The sequence below is a fragment of the Pocillopora damicornis genome, chromosome 6 (genome assembly GCF_964200805.1).
Source record: "Pocillopora damicornis chromosome 6, jaPocDami1.2, whole genome shotgun sequence".
NCBI classification, from domain to species: domain Eukaryota; kingdom Metazoa; phylum Cnidaria; class Anthozoa; order Scleractinia; family Pocilloporidae; genus Pocillopora; species Pocillopora damicornis.
Genome location: NC_142675.1, coordinates 534,581 through 561,061, shown reverse-complemented (window position 1 = coordinate 561,061; position 26,481 = coordinate 534,581). Strand labels below are relative to the sequence as shown.

Below are 26,481 nucleotides of genomic sequence, written 5' to 3'. Positions count from 1 at the left end.
TCATATTCTATTATTGAACTTTAATGTAAGTAGACTAACATCTCCCTTTGGAGAGTACGGCGCAATAAAGAGATACTATTTTAAAAAAAAAAAATTACCTTATTTATGTATTTTTTACTGTTTTGTTTTGACACCCAGAAAATTTAAGATGGAAAAGTATTTTTCATGCACAGTTGAAAAATTTAAGATGAAAAAAGACATGCTGGTAATAAAAGAAAGATTTGTCCTCTGAAATGTTCCTTCCTTTCCATCAGTTTTACATATTACAATTTACACAAAACTTGGCTATTGCTTTATTTCTCAAATGCTTCATAGAAAATTTTTTCCTCAGAATTGGAGTCTCTGATTTATGCATTTCTCTGTTTAGATTGTGTAATGTAGGGCAAGCCTAGTCTTTAAATTTGTTCTCACCATAAAGCTTTTAAACTTTTTTCAACTGAAAATACAGCAAATTGAAACAAAAAGTTGCTTTTGACAAAATTGGAGAAATACACTTCGGTTGTGTCTTCGTGTACCGGCACACAAAAGAAGGAAACATTAACGAACTGCGTCATAACTCCATGTATGGTTATGAAAACAAAAGGAATTCCCTCGTGTACCGGTACACCAGGACAGCCCCTACACTTCAGTAGTTTGCACTTTATTATTTCCCATGCTTGGCAGACTCCCTGATCTTTTCCTCTTCATTCCAATGCAAAGCACGTATTTCGCCTTTTGTTTCTGTTTGGTATTCCCACCGGATCCAAACAAATCACGCGAAATATCTTCATAGGGAAATGAAGTGCACATGCTACAGGATACAGTCATCGACACAGTCATCACTGTGACACTAGCTTCTGAGAGAAGTCTGGGAACGTATTGACGACCAATCAACTGCAACCACGACGGTGTGCGCCAACACTGAATGTGAACCGCGGTTCACTTCCTTAAAACATAGGAAACAGAAATTAAGGCAATACATATATGCCAGTCTCAATATGTGTAGTTTTGGACAACTTTTTTCGTCGTTGAATATTATTTTAATCACTTTGGAACTGAAAATAATCGGTGAGTCCTGTGTAATTATCAGATTAAATATTATGACAGTTAACTAGGGGAGATTTCGGCCGAATCGCACTACAGAATTTGGATGACGTGCCTTATGAAATGATGTGTGTCGGATCTTGCAGGAGTTTCGAGCAAATTATCGGCAGCAGAAGTTGAACAACATTTAGAACAAGGCAAGAGATTGCTTGCCACTGGACAACTAAGTGATGCTCTCTCACACTATCATGCAGCAGTTGGTGAGTGATTTTTATTTTGAACCGGCGTTCGTCTAATTTCCACTCTAACATTAGTTGTTTAGTTTTACAGAAAAAAAATCTTTGTTCTAAATTATTGGTGTGTCTGATTCTCTTTTAAGTGTTATTTCTTTAAAATTTTTTGACAGTAGCTCAGAGTCTCCAAACTGGTACACCGAAATATTTTAGATAAGTTAAGAACTTCAGTCGATGTTATTTATTTGGGTGAACTCATGTGTTGTTACCTGCTTGAGTAGCGACGCGTTTTGTTTTTATAACCTAGAAATGCAGTTGTTAAGTTTCTTAAAATTTATGGCATTGCTTTAGTAGTGAGAAAGTTTAATCTCAAATTCGAGTGGAGTTAGTGAAACCCAGCTGGACCAACGAATACGATAGCAGAAACATTTCATCCAAATCAAATTAACATCTCGAAATAAATCACGTAGACTCTGTTGTGTTTACCAGCTCTTCATGTCACGTAGATTTATTTGAAGCGGAAAGACTATAACGTTTTCTTTTTGGTCTATATTGCCTCTCACTTAAGAAAGTTTTTCCCCGCGTCTGTCGATTCATCTTAATATCTTTTTTTACATCTTCCCGGATGCGAATTAAATTTGCGCGAACGCTATTTACAATTCGACCAATCAAAAAGTGCCAAGCTTTGTTTTTTAAATTACACTTCAAATAATTTAATTTATACAGTACCAACATAACGTTTGGAAAAATTTGAGCACCCTTTTTGCATTAGTTTCTCAATTTTGAAATCACTTCTCCAAGCTATATGCTGTACAAATTGTATAATTGTAGATCTGGGAATTGGTTACTTAATATTTATCGATTTCTCAATATTAAAATTTTTCTTCATCATCTATTTGGGTTAATCCTTCACACCCTAATATCAGTATGCATATTCTCTATACTGTTCATTATACATTCTTAAGGTGCTGGCAAGGAGAATTTGTTTAACAATCAAGAGCTTCTTTAGTTGGTGATCATTTCCTTTATTCTCATGACCTTAATGTGTGATTCAGGGGTGATATTGTAAGGAGAAATTAGATGTTGGTCACTCTTAGGGGTGAAAGGGTTAAATTGTATTGATATTTTGAGAGAAATTAATTTGGTGAGTGAAGAGCTTAATGTGTCTTCTTCATTATTTATTTCAGAGGGTGATCCTGACAATTTTTTGACATATTTTAAAAGAGCAACAGTATTTCTAGCAATGGGTCGTTCAAAAGCTGCCTTACCAGATCTGGACAGGGTACTTGAACTAAGACCTGACTTTTTTCAGGTATGTTTACAGAATAACAATATGATAATGGAGAAAGATTTTTCATTAAGTATACATTCAGTGGAAAATTGTTTAAATTTCTTGAATCTTGCAGAGTGAATTTTTATAAGGGAGGCTGGAGGGAGAATCTTTTCTCCAAGTTTGAATTTCTTTAATGTCCCACCCAAGAGAGCCTTTTTGAATTGTTTTGTATTAAATGGATTTGTCAGAAATGTCACCATAGAACAAACCATATGAACCACAAACATGTTTACTTCAGCATTGTATCTCTATTTTGCTGCTAAATTCCTCCTTTGAAAAAAACTTCAGTTGCATATATTTTGGAAACAGGACATTTTCCAATCATAAAATTTTGTAAGTAGGCTACTTCAATGGTAATCTCTAACAGGTGGAAAAAAAGGGTATTCCTAAGAGGCTGAGTCAGCCTTCAGGAATACCTTAACTTCACCTTTTTTATCTTAACATGCAAGCAATCTGTCCTGTTCTTAATCATACACAACCTCTGTCTTTGATAGTTGATAGCCTAGCTTTAATTTTTATGTGGAAAAGCAAACTGGGAAAAAAGAATGACCACAACCCTCATTTCCCATTTTTTTTAGTACACTAGTGAAATTATTTGCAGATACTAAAATTATTATCAGTTACCTGCAGATGTTTTCAGATTAAAGTAAAAGTGATCAGAATCAGAGTTCATCTTACTTTTTATTGCAAACCTCAAGCTTAGTTCATTGAAAACAATGTAAATGACTGTGGTTTCTATCTACTCTTTCCTTGAGTTGGGTAAAATATATCAGGAGCTATTAGCAACAATTTTTGTTTTAAACAGGCACGGTTACAAAGAGGAAATGTCTTACTCAAACAAGGAAGATTAGATGAAGCACACATTGATTATGAGGCAGTGGTGAGTTAAATCAGTAACTCAGACTTGCTGTTACATATGATAGCTTTAGTTTACCCTTTCATTCCTAAATGCCAATTAGTTCTTATCCTTAATGTCTGCTATACAATTCACTTGATGTTAGTTTGGAGAATTAGGTATTGGATCATTTAGTAATCCCCTGATTGATACTATTCTTCATTCTCATCACTTGTCTGCTTGATATTGTATTGATATTGTGAGGAGAAATTCTATCTTAATCACTCATGGGAGCTAAAGGGTTACGTAATTATGAATGGGTGCAGTCAGAATAACTTTTTGTTGCCTATTGGCTCCTAGAAATTAACCCTTCACACCCTAACATCAGTATGTATATTCTCTGCACTGCTATCTTTACATTTCTCTTGGTACTGACAAGGAGAATTTGTTTAACAATCAGGAGCTTCTCTAGTCGGTGATCATTTCCTTTATTCTTGTGACCTACATGTTTGATTCAGGGGTGATATTGTAAGGAGAAATTAGATTCTGGTCACTCCAAGGGGGATAGAGAGTGTCAAGATCATCACATCGTTGTTGCTTTTATAAATCACATTCAATAACTTAGTTACAGTTTTGACTAGGGAATTTACAATCCTCTATAGGGTCTTTTCTTAAACAGAATTCCTGCATAAGCATTTATATCACGGGTACTTATCAGTAGGTTCAGAGGAACTGGGTGTAATCATAGCCTTCAGTAAAAACCAAGAACAAATTTTAATGATCAATGACAATTAATTGATATTTACTTATCGATATTTACTTCTTCATATTTTTTTCAGTTACATAAAAACCCTGATAATGCTGAAGCACTGCAACAGGTGAATGGTGAACTTGAAACAAAAGTATCTTATTTCAAAAAAAATTTCTCATGAAAGCAAATTTTTCCTGGATATGTTTTGGTTTATTTTCTGTTATTTCTTTTTTCTTCTTTCATTGTCCAGTTAAATGTTATAGAACCCATTAGGAAGGATGTCTCAGAAGCAAGAAATGCAATAAATATGGGAGACTATTCACTTGCTATAGAGTTCTTAGGAAGAGCAATAGAGGTATTATTAAATATTGATAGTAATTATTATCAATAATAATGGTTATTTTATTATGGCATTTTTTGTATATTATTATTGATGTCACTATTAATTATGACCTACTAATCATTTATAACTTTGTAACAATTGTGTGTATTAAATAAAAATAGCCTTGAAGAAGCACTGTATCAGAGAAGCTGAAGAGTTTCATGAATGGCACTGTGTTTTATGGAGTAAATGCAAGTCAAGCCTGCAAATGTCCAATTTTTTTTCTCTCTAAGGTTGCCCCATGGGATACTGAACTAAGAATAATGAGGGCTGACTGTCATGAAAACATGGGAGACTACATTAATGCAATTTCAGACATTAAGTAAGTATTTTTCAAGCTTTTCATATATTATATGTTTAGCATTTTCTCAGTTGCAAATTTGTATACTAGAAAGAATCGAATTCTTAGAGCACTTGTTCCATCAGACAGTGTGATTGTCTGGATGAGGCCAGGGTTTTCCTGAAAAGGAAAGTTGTCAGAGGTGATTACTGACATTCTGAAAAATCTGAGAATATGTTACCATTCCATCTGGACATCAAGAAGTCACTTTCAGTCAGTTTTTGGACTCTGGTGATGAGTGAAATGAACTTTTGTTGGTAACAGTGACCTACATTTTGAAAACCTGAGTGCAAATCATCATCATCATCAGAAACCAAAAAATCTGAAGCCAATGTTCTTTCAGGTCATTACTTCAAGTTGCAACCATTTAGGTTGCCCTGATTAGTACAAAAAATAATTTGTCAACTGTAATGCCATAATAATTTTCATTCTCGTTTTGCATCTTTATTTCAGGCCAACTACTAAACTGATCCCTGACAACACAGCAGCATATCTTAGACTCAGTGAGTTGCATTATGGAATGGGAGAGCTGGAGGATGCATTAAGGTAAGTTATATACAGATGCAATAGCTGACACAATATCTGTGAAGCCCGGCCTCCTTAGCCCATCATACAAATCTGCACCAAACACATCTTAAAAACCTTCTTGTTGATTACTTTCAGTTGTCTCTTGTATCCGGTTCTAATGCAGTGTTGTTTTTAAGCATTTTAACATTCTAAACGAAAAGGGGAACGAATTGAACTGAGAGCTTTGGACAGTTTAGTGTTACCCCACTGCAAAATTCAACCCTTGCATTGTCCTCTCTGTGGTAAATATGCAATCTTCAAACTATTTTTTCCTTACCTTTTAGGGAGGTTCGCGAGTGCCTCAAGCTTGATCAAGATCACAAAGATTGTTTTCCTTTTTACAAGGTAAAACAGCACTTTCCATAACACTGCCAAATTGATTTGACCCTTACAATTCCAGCTCCTTTCCAAGAATTAAAGCTCCTTTTCGGCATCCACCCTTCCACTCCCAATAGTAATGGAGACGTAATTTCTCCTCACAATATCCATTTGAAATTAAAGAGATTGGTGATGAGAATAAAGAAGAACATCATCTGGGGAATACTAGCCAAGAAAACACCGCATGGCTCGCCTGGGCCTCGATCCAGGACTCCTCGATAGGAAGACCAGCGCGCGAATCATTTGGCGAACTCGTCTCCCACACCGCCTTACACTGATCCAACAAAATTACACTTATGAACACTTAACACTCGACAGAGCAGTAGGTTTTGGTAGAAAAGAACGGCATTACCTTTAATATTAGCTAGCGGATAATTGTTAGCCAACCAGATGAAAATTTTGCACCCTTTTTCCTTTTGCAGAAATTAAAAAAATTGAATAAGCAGATGCAAGCCGCTCAGGATTTGATCAACAAAGGAGAGTACGTACCTCTGTCTTTAACTCCCTCTACAATTTCTTAAAGGTAGAAGGAAATCCTAGAACAATTGTTTCCAAGGATATGCGAAGATCTGAGCCATAATGATGAACCAAAACGGGAGGAAGATCTCTTAGGATGTAAAAGATTTTCGTGGATTGTCAATATCGTGCTTGAAAATATTTGCTACCTGTTTCCTTCTTATGTGAGGGTTTTTTTTCATCTGTGGTTTTCTTCATTTTACTATTCTCATGCATTTCCTTTCTATGATTTTCCCTTTTCAATAAAGTTTCCTGTCTTCTTTACATTTCAGATATGAAGAAGCAATATCTAAACTCAAACAGGCTCTCAAAACAGAGTCTAAAATTCCTTCACTGGCAGCCAAGGCAAGACGCCAGCTATGCCACTGTCACCTCAAGGTTCGTTCAGCAAAAGTCCTTTTCTCTCTCGTCATTCACAGAACTGTGTTTGCTAGAATCTTGTGAAAAAAAATAAAACACAACAGAAAGCTGTTCGGTAAGGACCAGGCCAGTAGGTAGTGGCCATTAGCAGTGTTGACTTAGCAACACGATGAACGAGAGTGATCAGATTTTCCTTGTTTTCTGATTGGATAATAAAAGTCGGTAGGTCTTCGGAAAATTTTACGAAGATATTGTCGAGATTACGTCCTTACATTTTGTGCTCATTGTTACGTCTCGTTTATTTTACGTGAATTCTTTCATATCTGTTTCTCTTTATAGCTTCATAATCCCACCGATGCCATCACAGAATGCAACGAGGCGTTGAAGATCGATGAAAATGACGTTGATGCGTTGTGTGACAGGGCAGAAGCACATATACTAAATGAAATGTATGATGACGGTATGGAATTCTCGTCTTTTTTACCACCAATTCACCGTTCAGAGTAACGAAGGTTTCTTTTCATATTTGTTTTTAGTTTGTGACATCGGTATTCGCATATTTCCTTTGGTTGGTTACTTGTCAAGGCCAGGTTAAAACACGTCATGTCAAGGCCAAAAGTTCGAAAAAATAATTTGATATCGCACTTGTCTAATGTCACGCAACGTGGTGTATATCAGGCTGTTAAGTTTCTTGTCACATGGGCTTGTTTTATGTCTCGAGTAAATGTCATTTCACATGAAGTTTCGAGCAATTTGATTGGCCAAAAAAGAAGAAAACCATCAAACTGATACCTAGCTTTTGGGAGGCCAAGTTTGTCACGGTTTGTCTGTTCATTTTATTTACCAACCTCTGGGTTTCATCCGCAGCTGTAAATGATTATCAGAAGGCAAAGAATATTAACGAACATTTACACAAGGTGAGGTGGTCAGCGTTATTCTTCTGCCTGCAACGGCTAGCCTGGATGTCTCGTAAATGAACAGTACTGATAAAATAATTTTAAGTTGAATGTCGATAGCAATAGGGGCCTACATTGGTTTTACATAATTTCGCTCAGTGATTGGTTTAGGAAACTCCCGCCACTTTCTTTATCAGATACAAAACTGCAACAAATCGCGACTTAGTGAGCTGCGTTTTCCCGCGCCTGACGCTGGTTGATGTTTTTTTTTTTTTATTTAAACCGAGTATAGGTTCAAGAGGGACTGGACAGAGCACAGAAATTACTTAAACAATCCAAAAAACGGGACTATTACAAGATCCTAGGATTGAAAAGGTGAAGTCTATTCTTATGTACATAGTTGGTAGAATGCCCGATTCAGAACTAGTAATAAAAACAATTAACACATTCGGTGAATCTTTTTCTGTTCTGTGTGGTTTCAGAACGGCATCGAAGAAAGAAATCTTGAAATCTTATCGTAAACTGGCCGTGAAGTGGCATCCTGATCAATACAAAGGAGACGACAAGAAAAAAGCTGAGAAAATGTTCATCGATATCGCTGCAGCAAAAGAAGTCCTCACAGATCCTGGTAAGCAAAATAGCCTCGTTTGTATCTCTGTTCTTCCCTTCGTTCGTTCGAACGGTTCGTCCGTTCGAACGGTTCGTCCGTTATTCATTCGTTCGGCTCCGTCATTTGTATGGTCGGTCGGTCGGTCCGTCGTTTGTCCGTACGGTCGGTCCGTTCGTTCGTTTTTACGGTCGGTCTGTAGTTTGTTTGTTTGGTCAGTTGGTCGGTTGATCGTACTATCTTCGGTTTGGTCGGTCGTTTGGTTGTTATTTGGTTTGCTCGTTTTCACAGCAAAAAGTTTTTTGACTATATTCGTTTGTTTGTTCATTTGGTTCAGTGTTCTCTTTTTCGTTTCTTCGTACAGTCGTCGATCCGTCTTTGTTCGTTTGTGATCGTCCGTGTTCTCGTTCTTCCGGTGGTTAGTTCGTCCGTTCTTTTTTTTTTGCTCGTTTTTTTTGTTGTTTTCATGCCTGATTGTACCCACCTCGAATGTTGCTGTCTGAAATGTTGCTATGAATAATGTCGCCACCCTGCGATGAAAACTGATGACTGAAAACAGTGTGGTCTTTAAACTTTGCTAATAACGACCTCTACCCCTACCCTCCCCCCCTTAGTTTTTTAGTTCATTTAGTTGTATCAGTGTGGGTGAGTCACAGGGTGGGGTCACAAAGGTCGCTGACTGGGAACGAAAGGGAGGTGAAGGTAAATTGAATTCACGATTTTTTATCTTCATTTTTAAATAGAAAAACGCGCAAAATACGACAATGGTGAAGACCCGTTAGACCCAGAACAGCAAGGTGGCGGTCATCATCATTGGCAACAGGGCGGATTTCCTTTCGGTGGGGGCTTTGGAGAAGGTTTTCAGTTCAAATTTCATTTCAACTAGAACAACATACCGGCGTTTCGTGGGTTCAATTACTAGTTCTATCTTTATGGCGACTGTGGAATCCATGTTGAACTGGAAACCGAAGGAAAAAGTTTCAAAGCGGAAGATTTACTATTTATGGCAATTATAATTATTATAACTGTACACAATTGTAATAATTATAACACTCTTAGGATATATTCAACTCGCTCCGATGTGAATGGTGACTAAGAAATTACTGAATGGAACAGCTACTTTGGTGTGATTTGCCAAAGTTGAGGTTGCGCAGATGAAATGTCATTTTCTTTGCAGTCCTTCTAAGATGATATTGAACTGACTTTAGTACAACTTTTCGCATTTAAGGTTCATATCCAATTTGTATAGAAAGGTTTTGAAATTCTCTACAGAAATAGTTGTATTCGTTTTATGATTAAATTTAACATGTGGATATTCCTACGATTTTCACATTGAAGGAGAAGTGTTATTACCTTTGTGTGGCCTGGAAGTGGAGACTGGAAACCAGAATAGCGGGCTGTATTTTTTAAACATTTTTATCCTTATGGTAGCCTCAACTGGTCCAAAGTGACAATTTTTGAAAATCTTGACCGTTGCTCAGCAACTGACGATAACGTCACCAAATTTAAAATTACACTTAACACTGGTAATAATCGATGTGAAACAGACTTTTATTCTTCACTGACATTTTCTTTCGTCGTTAGTCAATACGTTTTTGAGCAACGACCGCAGTCAAGCGAAGAGATGAAATTTCGTCGAGCATATCTGTAATAACCTCACCTTGTGCGGAAAAAAAATCATCTTGTGCGTGTATTTATAGCTGTAAAAATCGACAGTTTCGGGTATTTTAGAATTAAATTACAGGAAATGAACTTTTTGTGGTGTCTTTCCTTGATCATGGTTAAGGTTGGGAAATCAGCGACTCAGGCTCCACATCTGGAGGACGATCACTCTCATACCAGGTTTAGACGTTCTCAATCTCGTTCACGGAGTCCTCGTTAACTTGATCAGCGGTTAGGAAAGAGAGATCCTTACGCGTTCGTGCCGCTGATAAAGGGTAACGGAGACTCGGGGAACGAGATTGAGAATTTCTAAAGTTAAAAGCTGGTATGTTCTTCTCGAGACAGCTGCATGAAGTATGGCAGCACAAGATCAGAGATGGTAAAATATATTTAAATGGCACTTTAGACGCTAATCACCACAATCATACAAAATACATTGAAAAGGGAACAGGGTGTGACCAAAAAAAAAAACACACCTCCCCCACCCTTTCAAATTTTCTTGACAGTTGCTAAGAAAAACCCCTATCCCCAGGGTCTCTCTTCTGATCGACCCACAAACGCAGTCAACTGAACAACTTATTAGTCACGTGTAATCATCTGATTGGCTCATAACAATTGACAAATATTCCCTTTGGAGTGACGTCATGGGAGTGTGAGACAACCATCCAATCAAAGAGAAAGCTTCTTTGTTTGGCCAATTCAATTTAAACAGTCCAGGAGAACTTTATTATACCCAACAAATGTAGAAAATTCCTCTGTAACCCAAATGCAACTTTATGATACTTTTCAGGAAAGGCTTCAATACAAAATTATTTTCTGGAGAAAGATAAATACTTGGTTAGATTTTTTCTGTAGAAAAGTGTTTTTATATTAGTTCACGATCATCATATGTCAAGTCTCTCATGGTTTCGTCAGAGCTTATGAGCTTAACGTCACATAATTTACACTTGACATTTCGCAAGACTTATCGAGCGCGCTTCAGTCGTCTTCTATATCGGAGAAGTCGTCATGCGTAAATGCCTGTATGCGTGTGGACTGGGGCTGAGGTCTTCTGAACTCCAACACAGGACTTTGTCGGCCAGTGGATTGGGACCCACCTGCAAAAAAAGCAAAGCTCTTGCAGTCTCTCCTAAGCATTTTGGTTGCGAAAGAGGCGGACTAAGCGGCACTACTCTTAGCGTTCAGCGCTGGTCCAGGATTTAAAGGCTGACGTTGTCGTCTATCTCCTAAAACTTATATGAAGTCAAACGTCTCGTGGAATTATACCTTACGTTGCCAAACTCCTCTGAAAAGCCGTAAAACTATCTCGACCCTCTCTACTAAACTCAGGTTAGCCTAATCCTTATTTTTGAACAACCTGGCCCTGAAGAAATCATGACATAACGGTTAGCAGTTAGGTCAGACACCTTGACACCTAACGGGTAGCAGTTCATTCTACAGAACAGAGGTGAAACCTTAGGCCGGAAAGGGTAAAAAAAAAAGGCATCAACTCACCTGGAGGCTGCAGATTCCTCCTTCCATAATCAAATGTCCTGTTAATTAAAAACAAATGATAGCTAAGGTGCGTGGCAAGCATTGGAGTAAGAGTATTGCATGATGCTTTAGGAGCGCGCACAAAGAAAAACGACACCCATGAAGATTTTTCTCTCGCGCGCGCCTCGCAGGAAATTAACCCTCCCCTCCCCTCCCCCCCGACAAACTGAAGCACGATAAATCAATCAATTGGTAAGAAAGGTTATAAAATTCTTACCCTCTACCGGGTGTCTTTTCTTCCAAAGAGGATATAGATAAATCGCTGTCGAAATCATCGTCATTCTACGAGATAAATCACATAAAAAAGACATCAAATTCTGGAGGTGTGAAAACACCACAGGATGGACTCAACATATCACAACTTAACAAGAAATCCTCATCAAAAGGACGACAACATTCGTGCTATAAAGCATGAAGGGAGAGTTTTCCCACGAGCGCATACTCTTTACCTTTCGTCCCGATGACTGCTGAGCTGTAGCGCGCGGAGGCTCACTGTTATCGTTACCATTCCCCTGGAAGTGAAGAGAGACTCCGCCAGCGGGTTTCTTAACAGCAGATCCGAAGTTCAAGCTACGCTCAAGAGTTTCGGTCAATTCACGAACCTTAAAAAAAGACAAAAACAATGAAGATTGGTTTGAAGCACTGTGAGGATAAAGGGGTTATTGACCTGGGCAAAACACATTGATCTCAGCAAGAAGTGGAGCCCTTCGCCCTCAGCTGTCTCCTTCGCGCTAAGTGGTACATAAGGCCGTTAACTTGAGTTTGCGACTTCACATGGCGGTGAAACTTGTGCGATCAATGACCCTGAGGGGACAAGGACTTTGGCACCTGGAAGATCTCGGGTCATCATTCAAACATCCCTGTAAACAACACCGTCAAACGGAATGAACAGTAAGCTTGAAAGAATAAAACTCACCTTTTCACCTCGCGGAGCAGCCCTAGGAATGGTTTTAACCGGAGCTAACTATATTATAAAGCACAAAAGAATTAGCAGGTTAGGCTGCAGCCATGTAAACAGACGCCACGTGAAGCTGAGATGTAACATAGCATAAACATTTTTTAAATATATTATATAGCATAAGATAATTAGCAGGTTAGGCTGCAGCCATAACAACAGACACCAGATTAGGCTGGAATGCACCACCGCAGAAATATTTTCCGCCCCAATCGTCATTTTTTCTAGGGCGTGTTCTACCCTCATCTTCCCTCGCGCACTCAGAACTCACACGCGTGCTTCCCATACTTATCACCTCGTCCTCAAACTCGCAGGTCTGCTCCCTCGCGTGTATTCTACATGTGTTCTCTCACCCACGTATCGTCTTCAACGCGCGTTTTCCTTTGTTCACCTCTCACGCATCTCCATCATTGCACGTTCTCGTCCTCTGCAAGTCTTTTTCTATCAATCTAATCCCTTACACATCACAGTGCAAGTTGTACACTACACCACCACTGCACTCGCTAATTTTTTTTCAATACCTGGCGTACCTCTTCAATATCTGAATCCGATTCTTCGTCCTGTTGCGAGGGAATGTGAACTGCCACTTTGTGTGTAGGCTGAGTGGGTGGTTTAACGGCTTCTCTATAACGAACGCAAACAATGAAAAAACAAAAATCCCCAATAAGTCAACAATAGCATGCATCATTACTTGGAAGCCTAACACCACATTTCGACAAAAAATCTTTGGAATTGTTCCAGCTCCTTCCCTCCCTCTGAACGAATCGTTTCTGAAGTGAAATGTAAATTAGGGAAATAAGACGTGAGTCAACTTAAGGTGAGCTGTTTTTATGAAGGAAGAAACGTTAAAATTTGGGCCCTCAGGAGTAAAACGAACAAGCTACGTTGCGGTCAAGTTCTTATTGTACTCACTCCTCTGAGTCCCAATTGGACTCCTCTTCGTCTTCTTCTTGATCTTCCTCTTCTTCCTCTTGTGATCCTTCAGTCACGCTCACTTCCTCTTCAGACTCGCTCAGTGTCCGCTCTGTCACGACGGAAGTGCCAGAGAAAGAGCGGTCCGTGACGGAAGTAACGCTAACTGTCATGTCACCTCCGCTGGTTGATCTGGCAAAAACAGAAAGAAGCAATTCTAATTCTGACAGGAATTTTTTAAAGAGTAGCTGTCCATCAGAGGAACCAAGGCAACAGACGCATTGTTAAGGGCGTCACCAGCTGTGCTTGCTCAAATCTTACCCAGTAGATACCAAGGTTCCTCTCATAGCTGGCGACTTCCGGCCTTGCTGCAGTGAAGTGGAAGTACGGACAGCAGTTGCAGTGGACTTGAATGTTGGAGGTTTATCCTTGTGGGAACGGTAATCGGAACCTGGACCCGCAGGAACTACAACGAAAATTACACGAGACTATTCATGTCTTGCCAAATATTATCCAGCATTGTTGGGGGTTCTGTTGGTTTATTGTGGAAGTCATAACGAGTTTAAAATTTCACTCAAACCTGATGAGCCTGGTTTCCCTGTGGAAGTTCCACTGCGGTAGGTCTTCTTTACGATTTCTTCCAACATTTCCACACACCTAAAGAAATCAAAGTGTGAAAACTAGGCCCGCAATACGTACACAAGACGATTCAATTTAGCAGCTTGCATAGGGTCTCCATTAAACACTATAACAACAAAAAGGGCGAAAAGTTTTCCCTTACCTTTGTCTAACTGCGGTGAAGTTCTTAATTTTCTGGAAGAAAGATAATGGACACAACATGAAATCTGTGAAAAACTTAGGGAGAGAAAACAAGGCCTTGAAGAAAACAAAAATTAATGGTCTACACTGTAACCAATGCTACTCACCTTACTCCTAGCTTGCCTCTCTGTTCTCAGTGCCGCCATCTTGGCTTCCATTTTCTGTGAAGACAGTCTTGGATTTTCCTTTAATAAGAAACAAACACATGTTTTTAAAATCAGTCCTTCGCCCAATATAAAAGCAATCCTCAATTTCGTTTGCAATGTCGAAGACTTGAACACTAAAACAAATTTTACTTACCGAAGACAGGCCTTGCTTAGAAAGTTTTTGGTCCAATATCTGAGCAATTTCTTGTCTTCCCGCCTGTACTTCATCGAATTTGTGATTAAATCGAGCTGGAAAAGTAAGAAAAATACAAAAAATGACTGTCGACATGTCAGAAGTCGACCAGTTGCGCTTACTACAAAAACACTGTTTACTCAAATTTCTGATCATTTTCCTGTTGGCTTTAAAACTGTAAAAACTGCAAAGCCACCTCTAAGTTGATTGGTTGAGACGAATTTGGAAAACAACAAATAGCGATCGACTTAATCATGAAAATGTAGAAGCAAGTTAAATAACGTTTAATTTACGTAAATTACATAATTAAGCGCGTGATATTTGCATAGTTAGTGCACCGCTGACCGAAAGAATACAAGAACTTCTTACTTGTTATCAGCCGATTATGAGGAATTGGATGGAACTCGCCTGTTTCTAAAGTGGTAGTACCCTATAAAAAAGTACACAAACAAACAAACAAACAAACAAAATAAATGTTTATGTTACTCTGTTATAAGAATCAGTCCTACTAAGTTTCAAATTCAATAAACAAATAAGGCTGCACAAAAAACCAAAAAAAAACTTACCCACTCAGAACTGGAAAGGCCTCTGAGGAAAAAAAAGATGTTTGTCAAAATTTGGCTTTCGTTAACAAAGATATCTTTTGAAGAAACTCAAAAGTTGATGGATCGTACAAAAAAAAATTGTAGGGTCATTTCATAGCTTCCACTACTGTTGAAAGTACAGTTGAATCGGTGTACACGTCACTTACACATAAAATAGGAGATTAAAACATAAAAGGCACTATACAAGAAAGGGAAGTGTATTTCAAACTTCTTGTAGCATTTTGTGCAGAACGAAATTTGAAACTGATTTGATGAAGTACAAAACCCTCGCTGTGATCGGTTAAATCATCAGTCTTCTCTGCGTTTCTTAAAGACGCGGACAAGAAAATGAAAGAGAGCAATTTGTAATTGAGTGTCAAAAATGATCAGAGACTGCATTACTTTTGCTTTCCTTCGCTCTGTGATTGGTTCAGAAAACTCATGCCACCCTTTCGACCAATCAGATGCAAAACTAACACCAACGGTCGTCTGTGTCGCCTGTGATTTCCCGCGCTTTAGGAAGTTTGGTCGGTTCTACTATGAGTTCCCATTGGCTCCTAAAGGTATTTTCCTTTGTTCTAATTGGCCGTTGTGGTTACTTTGGTTTTGGTTTTACGACACTCGGTCAAAAAGCGCGGTATTCCAGCATGGACACGCACCATACTTCAAATGATGAGCTAACAAAAGTACTAAAAAGCCAGAGCAGGAAACTTACGAAGTGATCTCTCTGACGTCATCATAACTTCCCGTGCTGTCATTTGCATCAACATCTTCAACTTCACTTGGGAAAATAAAGGCATCAAATGCATTGAGAACAACCCTCTAAGCTAATTTTGAAGGTGAATTTATCGTAGAGTTTACAGTTCAAATTAAAAAATGCAGTGGATGAAATTGCTGGTTGGCTCTAACTTTTAGATCAGCGGATGAAAGCAAGACTGTGACGCTTCATATAAAAGCTACTGAACAATACATTCATGTGCACTGTTTACTATACAGTGCGTAGTGGTTCATACCTTTCACAGGTTTTCAAGTCTAGATTATTCATACTTACACTTTTGGTACTACAGGGGCTGGAGACTCTTCTTCCGATTCAGATTCACTTGGTTCAAAGTCTGCAATAGACAGTGAATTCAGGTTCAAAAAGGGATGACGGCGTAGTACGTTCAGTTCCTTCGTTTGACTTCCATGAATATATTTAAGGCATTGAGAAAAAACAAACCTTGCTCTTTGTCCTCCGTCAAAGTAGATTCAAACGATGCAGAAATACTTGTCACTGAAAATAGAGGGAACCCATTTTTTAACATGCTCATTGCAGTTACTGTTTCCATGTAAATCAAGCAGAAATTAAGATGTTTTCTTTTTTCTGAGACATCTTGGAATACATGAATCTACATACCCTTGAGATATGCATAAAAATAACGTTAAATTAACAAATCAAATTAAACTTGACTCTACCACGACTTGGTCAACCGCGTTTTCCCGCCCATGGACCGCTTATCTGTTTCTGGACTGAATTCTCATTGGCTCCTTGCGATATTTTCCTTTGTTCTGATTGGCTGATGTGATTCTGACAACAGTGACTCTTTTGACTTAGTCCGCGTTTTCCCGCGCTTGGACCGCTTACTTGTTCCTTCTTTGAAACCTCATTAGCAACTTGCCCTACTTTCCTATCTTTTGATTAGCCGGTGTGAAAACCTTTGTTTCGCTTTCCAGACGCTCTATCGAAAAGCGCACTATTGAGTACACTCGAAGTAAAAGAAATGTCCAGACTACCCGAAGTGACTAAGACGCAATTTGTTCTACTTTTGCATTCGATTTGTCGCTAGAGTGGCGCCTAATTACCTCGAGCTGCTTCCATTTAACTATGTTTCAGCAGTTCCCAATACTCACGCGTTTTGTCACTGACCAGAGTTGATTTTGGTGCATAAAATGACAATCCGTTATGTCTCCATCCCGGGACACTGTTGGTCCGAGACACATACGATCTTATCACGGGGACACTTCCGGCCTCCAACACATGATACTGCAGAGTACCTGGGAGGAATGTCTGAGAACAATAGAACATGTAATCCAGGCGATACTCTGGGCTGGGAGGTGACGATTTATCCGATACATACTGCCGCCAGTGAGGGGACCCCCCTGCGGCAAACACGTACACCGGGTAAGTGAAATTTCCTGTGGGTTTTATAAAGGCGGAAAGAGCGTACTTGTTGGACCATTCGTTAGATCCGTCGGCTGTTTGGCGCCATAAGCGATATTGGCCGCTCTTTTTTTGGTTAGTCGCCACGTAGAGCGTGATTGATTCTGCTCCTAAAGAATTAGTAGCACAAAAATATGTTAGTCTCTTTATATTTCTATAAAATTTCTTTTCTGTCGAAAAATTTTAGGCAAACGTTGCGGCAGAAATTGAAAGATCAGTTTATCTTAACTGTTACACTATAACAAGCAACACGATTGGTGGAGCATTTATCTATTAGAAACACTTTTTTCCGAGTTCGGCAGGGCTGGCTGGACCAAAGACTCAAACCGAGATTTCTACCGATGAACTCTTTCACTACAAGATAATCTTATTTCAAGTCTTACGATTTACCAAACGTTAACAGTTCTTAAAGGAAAGCTGATAAAGCTTCCAAAGGAAAAACTAATATCCTGCCACACGAAGCCACAATGTATATGATACTATAATTTCGTGATTTTGAAAAACCTTCGATTATGCAAGGATGACCAAACGTTCAAATGCTGTTCAGTACCTGTCTTAATACTTTTGTCGGGAGAAGTGGCACGCTCTCTTTCGGGTGGTTCAGCTGTTGAAATAACACAATAACAGACAGTCAAAATGTCAGACGCTCTGAACTCCAAATCGGGAGGTGAGGGTTTGAACCCTAGCCCAACTAGCTAGATGAGCAGAAATACGAAATTTACAACTTTCGGGTGAAACCTCTCTCTTCGGGACATTATGTGCAAGGGGAAGGGAGTCCCCCCCACCTCCCCCCTGAAAGCCCCACTAGGGGGCGCCATCTTTGATTATTCTCTGTAGAACTAAGATAACGGACCTTGCACAGGTTTCTCGATGTGTCTTGGAGCGGGCACAGGAGGAGTAGAAGCTGTGGATGAAAAAGTATCAGAATTCACATATCAGTTTTTTATGCTCACGGAGAAACACTAGCCTGTGACGTAAACCACTGCACCGACCAGTTTACAAATCAAACAGTATTCTGGATAACAAAATAATTAATACAATTTTTGAGTTTGTTTGACTGGATAAAAATGTGGGAACGTACCAAGTAATGGTGGCGGTTGGGTTTTGAAAGAATACTGGACTTTCTCTGTCTCCACCTGAAGTGAGAAAATATAAAACAAAATTTAATTATAATAATTCTGCATTTTAAAATAAAGGTAGCTCAAAGAGCCCCCCTTTATGTTGGAGAAACTTGTTGCAAAAATAACGTAGGTAGTTTGGATGAGTGATTCGGGCGTCTCGAATTCAAATCTTCTACCCTGTGTGTCATTGGATTTGTTACCAATTACCGCAAGTTCAAGTTCCTTAGCTGCATGCTGTGAACAGCGAACTCTTCTGCCTCCTGTCAGTTGTCATTTTAAACTAATTGGGAATATTTGTTTTAACGTTTGTTTACATTAGTCCTAAACAGCTCACCTTTTGTGCATCCAGTGCATTTCTTAGCTCTTGAACTTGCTGGAAAAGATGTTTTTAAAACATTTTCAAAGATTATCACCAATAAATTCTACCACGCACAGTCATCAATTGATCACGGGCGGATGCACTGTCCATCTCAATCAACAACTAGAATTGATTATCATGGATCTTCTCCATGTGTTATCAAGACATTGTCTAACAAACTAGTGATGAGGATTATAAACTTATCAGCAACAGGGTAACAGCCTGATAAAATCAAAAGTATCTGAACTATTCTTAATAAAATGTACAGCCATAATAAGAGAGAGGAAAAAATCTGCAAATTAGATCCTGGGGGTTAGGAGGTTAAGGGAGAGTTCTTACAATATTTTGTGTCATTCTTTTTGGCATGCAAAACTATCTTCAACTCAAAGGGAGACTATAAAATATGATATTGTAGCGTTTTCCCTTCATCATTTGTTCTGACAAAGGGTTAACACTTGAAACGTCAGCTTACAAACTCTTTGACTCTTTCTAACATTATCAACTCAGTTGATGACACAAATTACCTTGTTATACTCCCCCACCATCCCAGAACAACTGTTTCTTTAGAAACTTTGCCCCTAAAAAATATTGGTTTGCTAAGATAAAAAAAACAAACAAAACAAACAAACAAACAAAACAAACAAACAAAACAAACAAACAAAACAAACAAACAAACAAACAAACCAAAAAGGGAAAGTTACAACCGAAAAGGAACAGGGATAGCTGAAGATGGACAAGATTAAAAGAGGCTGAAAATAAATAACTTGAAAACTGCAACCTTAAAAAAGTCAGATCATATTTCCAAATGTTAGACAAAGAGAAGCTATATACATGAACCAGCCAAGTAAGTTTCTCACCCTTTGTAATCCCCCTATTTTGTTCTCATAGTCTTCTGACATCCGTTTCTTCTCTATTCTTTCATTCTGTAGATTTTCTTCATACTGGCCCATCATTTCCTGAAACTAAAGGTACAGGCAGACATGTTGAAATGTCATAATAAACATTGCAGTATTGAAATTTTGTTTCAATTTAATGGTTTGTCAAACACTGCTGCCATGTTGTCTTCACAGTTTACCAGATCCCTTTTACTCTTTCTGCAGGGGTGAACTACCCTCCCCTCCCCTCCCCTTTCCCCTTCCCACCACATTCTTCTAACCAGGGGAAGTGTAGCAAGGCATCACAAGTCTTGATTCGATATACAACACAGGAACCCCAACCAAACAAACACCTTTAAACTGCCATATCAAAGGCAAAAGTTGGCAACCATGCCCAGTCTTGTATTACCTGTCCCATTTCTTCCCTGTGTTCTTTCTTGGATTTATCTTCCCGGGCCTTAAATTTCTGGTGCATTTTTTGCATTTCTTTCTGCAAATTCTGTTGTGTTTCTGTCTGCATCTGGATAACCTGAAAAGGAAATTCCAAAAATGGTGTTACAGTATATAAGTTAGACTTGATTATTTCCAGTGAGTTAATCTTGAGTGAATCCTAGTTAAGAACCCTGTGGCGCAACCCACCAGAGCTTGTCCCAGATTTTGAAGGAACCACTGGGTGTGTGGCTCATACCCCAAAAACTAAATTTTTGATAAAAATCCACACTCCAGCACTTCTCTGATGATAATGGTTGTAGGTGAAGAGGGGAACTGTGGAAGTCAAGTGTTTCCTCACAGAACACTGTGAACACAGTGCACCCAGGTTAAACTTGCTCACAGACCTCCCAATCTAGGGTCCAGAAAGCCAATCATAAGTCAAAACTCACAATCATTCCAGCCAAAAATAACGATCCCTTACACTGACCTTATCCTCCAATTGTGCCATAAACTGTTGTGACATTTCACTTCTGTTAGCCTTTGCTGGAGAATCAGTTTCATCTTCATCCTTATACAAGAAAAAATGCACATAAGCTGGTAAATATGGATCCGAAGTGAAATCTGTAGAAATATATTACTATTTTTCTGTAGAGGAAGAGGAAAAAAATCGAAGGCATGCTGATTATGAGAAGGAATTGTACAGGTGAATGAAATACCATGAAGGCAGAGACTGTACTAAAGAAGCAATGCCTTATCAAAGTCGAAAATAATTCAGTTTTCAATGATGTGCTTACTGTTGCCAGAAGTGAGGCTGGGGGGGGGGGGGGGTCCTTTTATGATAGAGACAACCAGATTTGTTAGCATCATGTGAACAGATTAACCCTTAACACAATAACATCAGTATGTATATTCTCCATACTGTTCTCTATACATTTCTTAAGATGCTAACAAGGAGAATTTGTCGAACAATCAAGAGCCTCTTCAGTTGGTGATCATTTCCCTTATTCTTGTGATCTTGATGTTTGATTCATGGTTGCTAGTCACTCTCAGGGGTCAAAGGGTAAACAGTTTATTTGCACAATGAAGTCATTTGACTACAGTTTAATTGGCTTAACCCTTTCACTCCCACAAGTGACCAAGACAGAATTTCTCCATACAAAATCAACACAATATCAAGCAGGCAGGTGATGAGAATAGAGAAGAATATCGATCATGGGATTATTAGTTGATCCAATACCAAATTCTCTGAACTAACATCATAAGAATTGTATGGCAGATAGTAAGGAGAATTACTAATCAGATCTTGGGAGTGAAAGGCTTAATTGCCAACTCCTTCATTAGGTAAAGAATGGAAAACTTACTATTATTGACCCAATCATTGATGTCTTCTTTTCTGCACAGAAGAATTTACAAGATCATTTCTTTAGCAAGGTCCAAATAGATAAAATATTAAAATTTACAAGAAAATACCCAAATTGGATTAAATAACAACAATGATAAGACAGTGTACACAACATGCTTGAAACTGAACAGTGGAATAGCAATGCAATGCATTATGCCTGTGTAATAGGGGGGTAATTGTAATTTGCACAAGCTGTCAAATAGACTGATAGGTTAATTTTTTCCTGGAAAAAAGTCAACCGATATGTTTTTAATTTGTATATAAAAGTCATAAACCACTAACTATTAATTGTTTGTGTTTGTCAATGGATATTTCAAATCATTTGTTAGAGGACTTGGTGCTATCCAATTTTCTGTCTGTAATAACATTTGTGATCAACAAATTGGACACTTTGTGGTGGTCCGAGTATATTATTATCTCACACGATAATTGCAAACAAGTTTAGATTCCACATTATCCTAATAGAGAAACAACAACATACAGCTTCTCACAAAGTTAAAAATAACTTTCCCCCTACTCACGGCTATTCAGCTGCTCTTGTAATGTAGTCACTCTCTGTATAATGTAAAACAGAAGAAAAACACAGGTCAAATTAAAACCAATCAATAAAATGTGGTTACCACAAAAACTAAAATTCTAGAGCAGAGTATTAATTTTGAGTTCATATTTTTTATCTTATTTGCCCAGCACATGAACACAAACATGCAATTAGTGACTCACATTTGAAAACATATCCCTCTCCTCCCTCATGCTGTTCATATCCTGCACAAAAGTCCTTTTTAATTCAGCTATTTCACGCTGCAATAGAACAATGCTTTAGTAGTTAGCACAACTATTGTGACGTAAGTAGTGTCTCTTTTGTGACTCTGTATTTTTTTTCTAATTTTTTTTCTTTTGTAATTAAATAAATTCAAAAATGTATATATAACTGTTATCATTAGTTACTGACCAAGTACCTCCACCATTCTTCTCTACACTCCCCTCCCCTCCCCTCCCACTCAGAACCACTCCCTCCCCTGCCAAGACAGAAGAGATGAGGTAGATGTTGTACAACATGTATGTGAAAAATAGTTTCCTTTCAGTAAGAAGATTACAGTTGAGATGAAAAATTAGTCCAATCAACCAGGAAAAAACAAACTGCATCAAATAAATTATTCAAAAATGTTACCCCTCTGTAACTCAAGTGATAAAAATATAACCTCTCCTCACACTTTAAATAAGTCAACCAGCCAGCAGGTGATGAGAATTGAGAACTTTATCCACTGAAGGGTGTTGTCAATTTGATCAAATTCTTGAAAGAAAACTAACCAGGAAATATAAAGTAACTGGAGGGGAAACTTGTGAATAAAATCTCAGGAGTTCAAGGTTACAGGAAATATCAGACCTGTTGTTCAGCCTTCTCTCCAGCTTTCCATTGATCAAACATTGCTCTCAGTTCATCCATATTGTGATTTTCTGTTGTCAGTTTATCTCTCTGGTAAAAAAAATAAACAAACAAACAGAAAAGCAAAGCAAATTTAACCTGGTGAATGCACTAATCACAACAATACTGCAAGAAAACTCAGCTCAACAATTTCCATTTCAAAATTCAAGATCAACAAAAAACACAACGCTCACTGACACAGCTTCATGGAAACAAAGCACAGGACACCCAGTTGCTATGGCATTTTACACCTACCTGTGACTGTGTTAATTTCTTTTCATCTTGCAGTTCACGTTCTGTCTTTTGCAACCGTAATTTGATCATTTGCAATTCTTCCTCTAAATCATTTTTCTCCTTTTCAGTCATGCCAGGTTTTGTTTCCATGGTTACAGCACCAACAGATTTGACAGGTGGCACTGTCGAGATCACCATCCCATTGACTTGGCTTGTGTGTTCACCATGCCGTCTACTGAGATGAGCTATCACATACTCATGGCTGACAAATGACTTAGCACAATATGGGCACTACAAAAAAAGCAATGACACATGTCAATTACTAAAAACCCACTTATTATCCATGTTGCCCACTTCATTAACTTTCATAGTAAAGTGGAAGAAAACCTATAGAGGGATACAAGACATGGCAAGTTTTGTATGAGGGAAATTTCATCAAAGCTTCATCTTCTTTTTCTGTACCTTGTGAGAACCACTTGCTCCAGCCCTGATCAGAAGTTGGTATTCTGCAATCCACTGCTTTTGTTTCTGGCATTCTTTCTTGAGCTTTTTATAAGCTTCTTTCTTCTCATCTAGGTCTTTCTTTACTCTTTCTGTTGTCTATATTGGAAAGAAAATGCTCAAAATTATCACAGAATGCTCTCTTGAAAATTAGCATCTTACAATGGTTTGATTTCACCCTTTCACTGCCAAGATCCAAAAATCAATTCTCAATACTCTCTGTCATAAAATTCATCTTATTTTAGTTCTGAGAATTTGGTGTTAATTAAAATGAAACAAAATGCTTTAGTTAATAGTTTTCTTTTTTTCTTTTTGAAAATATATTGATGTCATTAGGGGGGGTGTTGTTACTGTTCTCTGTTAATTTCTGATACTGACAAGGAGAGTTTGATTAACAGTTAAAAGCTTTTTCAGTTGGTGATCATTTCCTCTATTCTTGCGACTTAAATGTATGATTTAAGGGTCATATTGTAAGGAGAAATTAGGTGTTAGTCACTCTAAGAGGTCAGAGGGTTAACCTATCCTGAAGTCATAATTTGAGTAAAAAAAATGAAATTTAGGGTGTTACAATTAAAGTTTTGACTCGAAAAATAAATCATTGGATAAAGGTATGAATATCTGTGTTTCCTGCTTATTGCAATGGCTGAACAAATAGAGCTATCTTGCACAGAGCTTGATTAAAACATTCCAGATTAAACTAGCAACCAAGAACAAAATATGAATCCTGTATACAGTTTAAGTCAGCCAGTAGTTATGTAGTGTGAATTGAGTTCAATGTTACCAGCCTATAACATTGCACTTTTAAGAGTAATTTAGTTACCTCTAAAGATTCCTGGAGAGTCTTGTTCTCTGCTTCAAGATTTGCCGAAAGAAACTGCTGAGAATGCTAACATGAAAATAAATTGGAAATTTAGGTCCAAGTTACCAAGACAATGGGAGGGAATCAAATGAAGCAAATGAAGGCTAATAACAAGAAACTTAGTTTGTAATGTAACTCACCAAAAGGTACTCAATAATAAGCTGTGCCAGTCGAAACAACTTGATGTAATTTGGATCAAAACCAATAGCCTGCATTCCCTATGAGATATAAAGAGTGAAAAAAAACCCTATCAAATCAATTTTTGAGAAAAATTTTGTGCTTCTTGGACGAGTAAGGGAGCTAGATGGGGAAATATTTAGTACAATACATAGACAAAACAGTCAACTCAAGCAATCACCAATGGTTATGGCCATTTTGCCACCTAAACATATATTAAACTGACTCCATATTCTCTAGAGTCCTAAAGAAATTTAAATTAGGTTGCATTATGAATTTTCTGCTACTGAATACACTCACCAGCTCTGCCTCAATGTTGCTGAATGTGATATGCATTATGTTATCTTGTAATGTTTTCACATCCATCTCCCTCAGAATCCTATCAACATCCACAGACGCTGAAAAAAAAAATTTCAGGATTATCCACTAATAAGAATTCAGAACAATCTTTATGCTACAAAAACACTTTACAGTGTAAAGCTTACATTAAAACAATTGGGTCTGAGGACAATTCTACCTGTTCAGACTATAATATAAGTCTACACATTGTAAAAATATATTGAAATCATACCAGGTTACTGGTAAGTTACAAAATTAGTTTAGTCAAAATTCACCTCTTTGTGCCATGTTTGTAATGACAACAATATTTCAAATACCAAAATACACTCAACATTAACATATTCATTACAGCAAACACTTCATATATTAAGCTATTCACCAAACTATTGTAGTATTTGCATTTTTAACAAAAAATATCTAGACACTTTTCATTGTTTCTCACCAAGTCGCCTCCAGTCAATCTTTTCTTGTCGCCTTCCAAACGAAAAATTCATTCCTACAAATTGAAATATGTATTCTTAAAAAGGGAAAAAAAAAACACCACTGGACGATATGCATAGGCCTGTGCGGCATTTCGCAAGTAGTCACTAGTGATTTATTTATGGTAATATTTACATAGCAGTAGCGGTAATTTTTAGCTATAGGAACACAGAGTACCAAAATTAATTTAAGCTCGAGGAAAATTGCACCACAAACAACAACAAACTTTATGAATCTTCTTCTGAAGATCCTTTATCGATATTAATCTGCTATGGACTGTGAATAAATAAAACTTAGTATTATAGGGAAAACGAGCATACCACTTGTGATCAAGAAAAAGCAATTAGCTTAACGACTTCCTTCAGACATTTTGAAGAGTAATTAGCCAACTGTATTACTGTATAACTGTAGTTTGTATCTATGTACGTGTCTGGGATGCAAATTTAAATTTATCAGTGCTTTTTGACTTAATATTCCAAAACTACTCAAGTTCAACATCGGTTACATCTAACTTACCTTCCGCCATATTTCACAGGAATCGCAGAAGATCTTGGTCAGATAGCGTCAAATTCTAGCCATGAAGCATAACGCACGAAATTTTTTGACCATAATATTGACTGATCATCAAACTACCAAACACAGGTTGGCATATTTTCAAATTCCCCGCGAGGCAACCGTGAAAAAGTTAATAACAAACACAAGTTTAGATCGACAGCGAAATAAATACATACGATCACATTCCCCACTAATATATGCTCAATCACGGTTAATTTCAGATAAATTAATATCTCTCCCAGTGACGTTTTCTCATAGGAAGAATGCAAAGGTTAACTGCAAACAACTTAGAGTGAAAAGACGCCAATCTTTCTCCTCAGACCTCCTCGGTTTTACACTCCAGAGAACAAATTTCTTTCGGGTGGGGGTCGGGAAAGGTTGCCATACTTAATAACACTTAATTTGTGACGTTAAAAATTCTAAATACCCCCTAGAACACTTTGAAACTTTTCAAAAGTGTTATTAAAGGCTGAAGCATAGGTTAGTCGTTTTACCTATTA

At 37.9% G+C, this 26,481-nt stretch overlaps 2 protein-coding genes across 4 annotated transcripts; one reads left to right on the top strand and one right to left on the bottom strand.

The window, feature by feature from the left end:
- The first annotated feature begins 892 nt into the window (after window positions 1-892).
- LOC113686277 (dnaJ homolog subfamily C member 3) lies at window positions 893-9,973 on the top strand. Its single transcript, XM_027203881.2, has 16 exons — window positions 893-1,047; window positions 1,170-1,283; window positions 2,444-2,568; window positions 3,395-3,469; window positions 4,264-4,302; window positions 4,426-4,530; window positions 4,791-4,879; window positions 5,351-5,443; window positions 5,749-5,809; window positions 6,265-6,323; window positions 6,631-6,736; window positions 7,058-7,178; window positions 7,586-7,635; window positions 7,907-7,989; window positions 8,097-8,242; window positions 8,965-9,973. The coding sequence occupies exons 1-16, from the start codon at window positions 978-980 to the stop codon at window positions 9,105-9,107; spliced, it is 1,479 nt and encodes a 492-aa protein (XP_027059682.2). The 5' UTR covers window positions 893-977; the 3' UTR covers window positions 9,108-9,973.
- A 286-nt stretch (window positions 9,974-10,259) lies between these two features.
- On the bottom strand, window positions 10,260-26,303 carry LOC113686278 (uncharacterized). Of its 3 annotated transcripts, XM_089209443.1 has the most exons (36): window positions 25,943-26,303; window positions 25,389-25,442; window positions 24,908-25,005; window positions 24,571-24,648; window positions 24,392-24,457; window positions 23,533-23,670; window positions 23,092-23,361; window positions 22,798-22,887; window positions 22,134-22,211; window positions 21,935-21,968; window positions 21,373-21,404; window positions 20,499-20,579; window positions 19,989-20,108; window positions 19,562-19,666; window positions 18,681-18,719; window positions 18,307-18,361; window positions 18,079-18,129; window positions 17,776-17,829; window positions 16,916-17,335; window positions 16,245-16,298; window positions 16,077-16,137; window positions 15,741-15,806; window positions 15,008-15,029; window positions 14,811-14,871; window positions 14,403-14,497; window positions 14,210-14,287; window positions 14,065-14,096; window positions 13,864-13,940; window positions 13,605-13,749; window positions 13,284-13,475; window positions 12,902-12,995; window positions 12,333-12,380; window positions 11,866-12,018; window positions 11,634-11,698; window positions 11,378-11,415; window positions 10,260-10,980 (listed from the first exon to the last, which is right to left on the bottom strand). In XM_089209443.1, the coding sequence occupies exons 1-36, from the start codon at window positions 25,950-25,952 to the stop codon at window positions 10,862-10,864; spliced, it is 3,273 nt and encodes a 1,090-aa protein (XP_089065569.1). In that variant the 5' UTR covers window positions 25,953-26,303; the 3' UTR covers window positions 10,260-10,861. The 3 variants fall into 3 exon arrangements, with proteins under 3 accessions (XP_089065569.1, XP_089065567.1, XP_089065568.1); XM_089209441.1 differs by lacking the exons at window positions 10,260-10,980; window positions 11,378-11,415; window positions 12,333-12,380 and having other exon boundaries at window positions 11,580-11,698; XM_089209442.1 differs by lacking the exons at window positions 10,260-10,980; window positions 11,378-11,415; window positions 18,079-18,129 and having other exon boundaries at window positions 11,580-11,698.
- Between the last annotated feature and the right edge of the window lie 178 nt (window positions 26,304-26,481).

Bases quoted from the DNA above. Each gene is read 5' to 3' on its own strand.
- LOC113686277 (XM_027203881.2), top strand. From the start codon at position 978: ATGTGTAGTTTTGGACAACTTTTTTCGTCGTTGAATATTATTTTAATC. The intron at 4,303-4,425 runs GTGAATGGTGAA...TTCATTGTCCAG, and splicing joins ATGCTGAAGCACTGCAACAG to TTAAATGTTATAGAACCCAT. The intron at 6,324-6,630 runs GTACGTACCTCT...TTTACATTTCAG, and splicing joins GATTTGATCAACAAAGGAGA to ATATGAAGAAGCAATATCTA.
- LOC113686278 (XM_089209443.1), bottom strand. The intron at 24,649-24,907 runs GTGAGTGTATTC...TATATCTCATAG, and splicing joins GCAACATTGAGGCAGAGCTG to GGAATGCAGGCTATTGGTTT. The intron at 16,299-16,915 runs GTGAGTATTGGG...CTCTATTTTCAG, and splicing joins TCTGGTCAGTGACAAAACGC to TGACAAGTATTTCTGCATCG.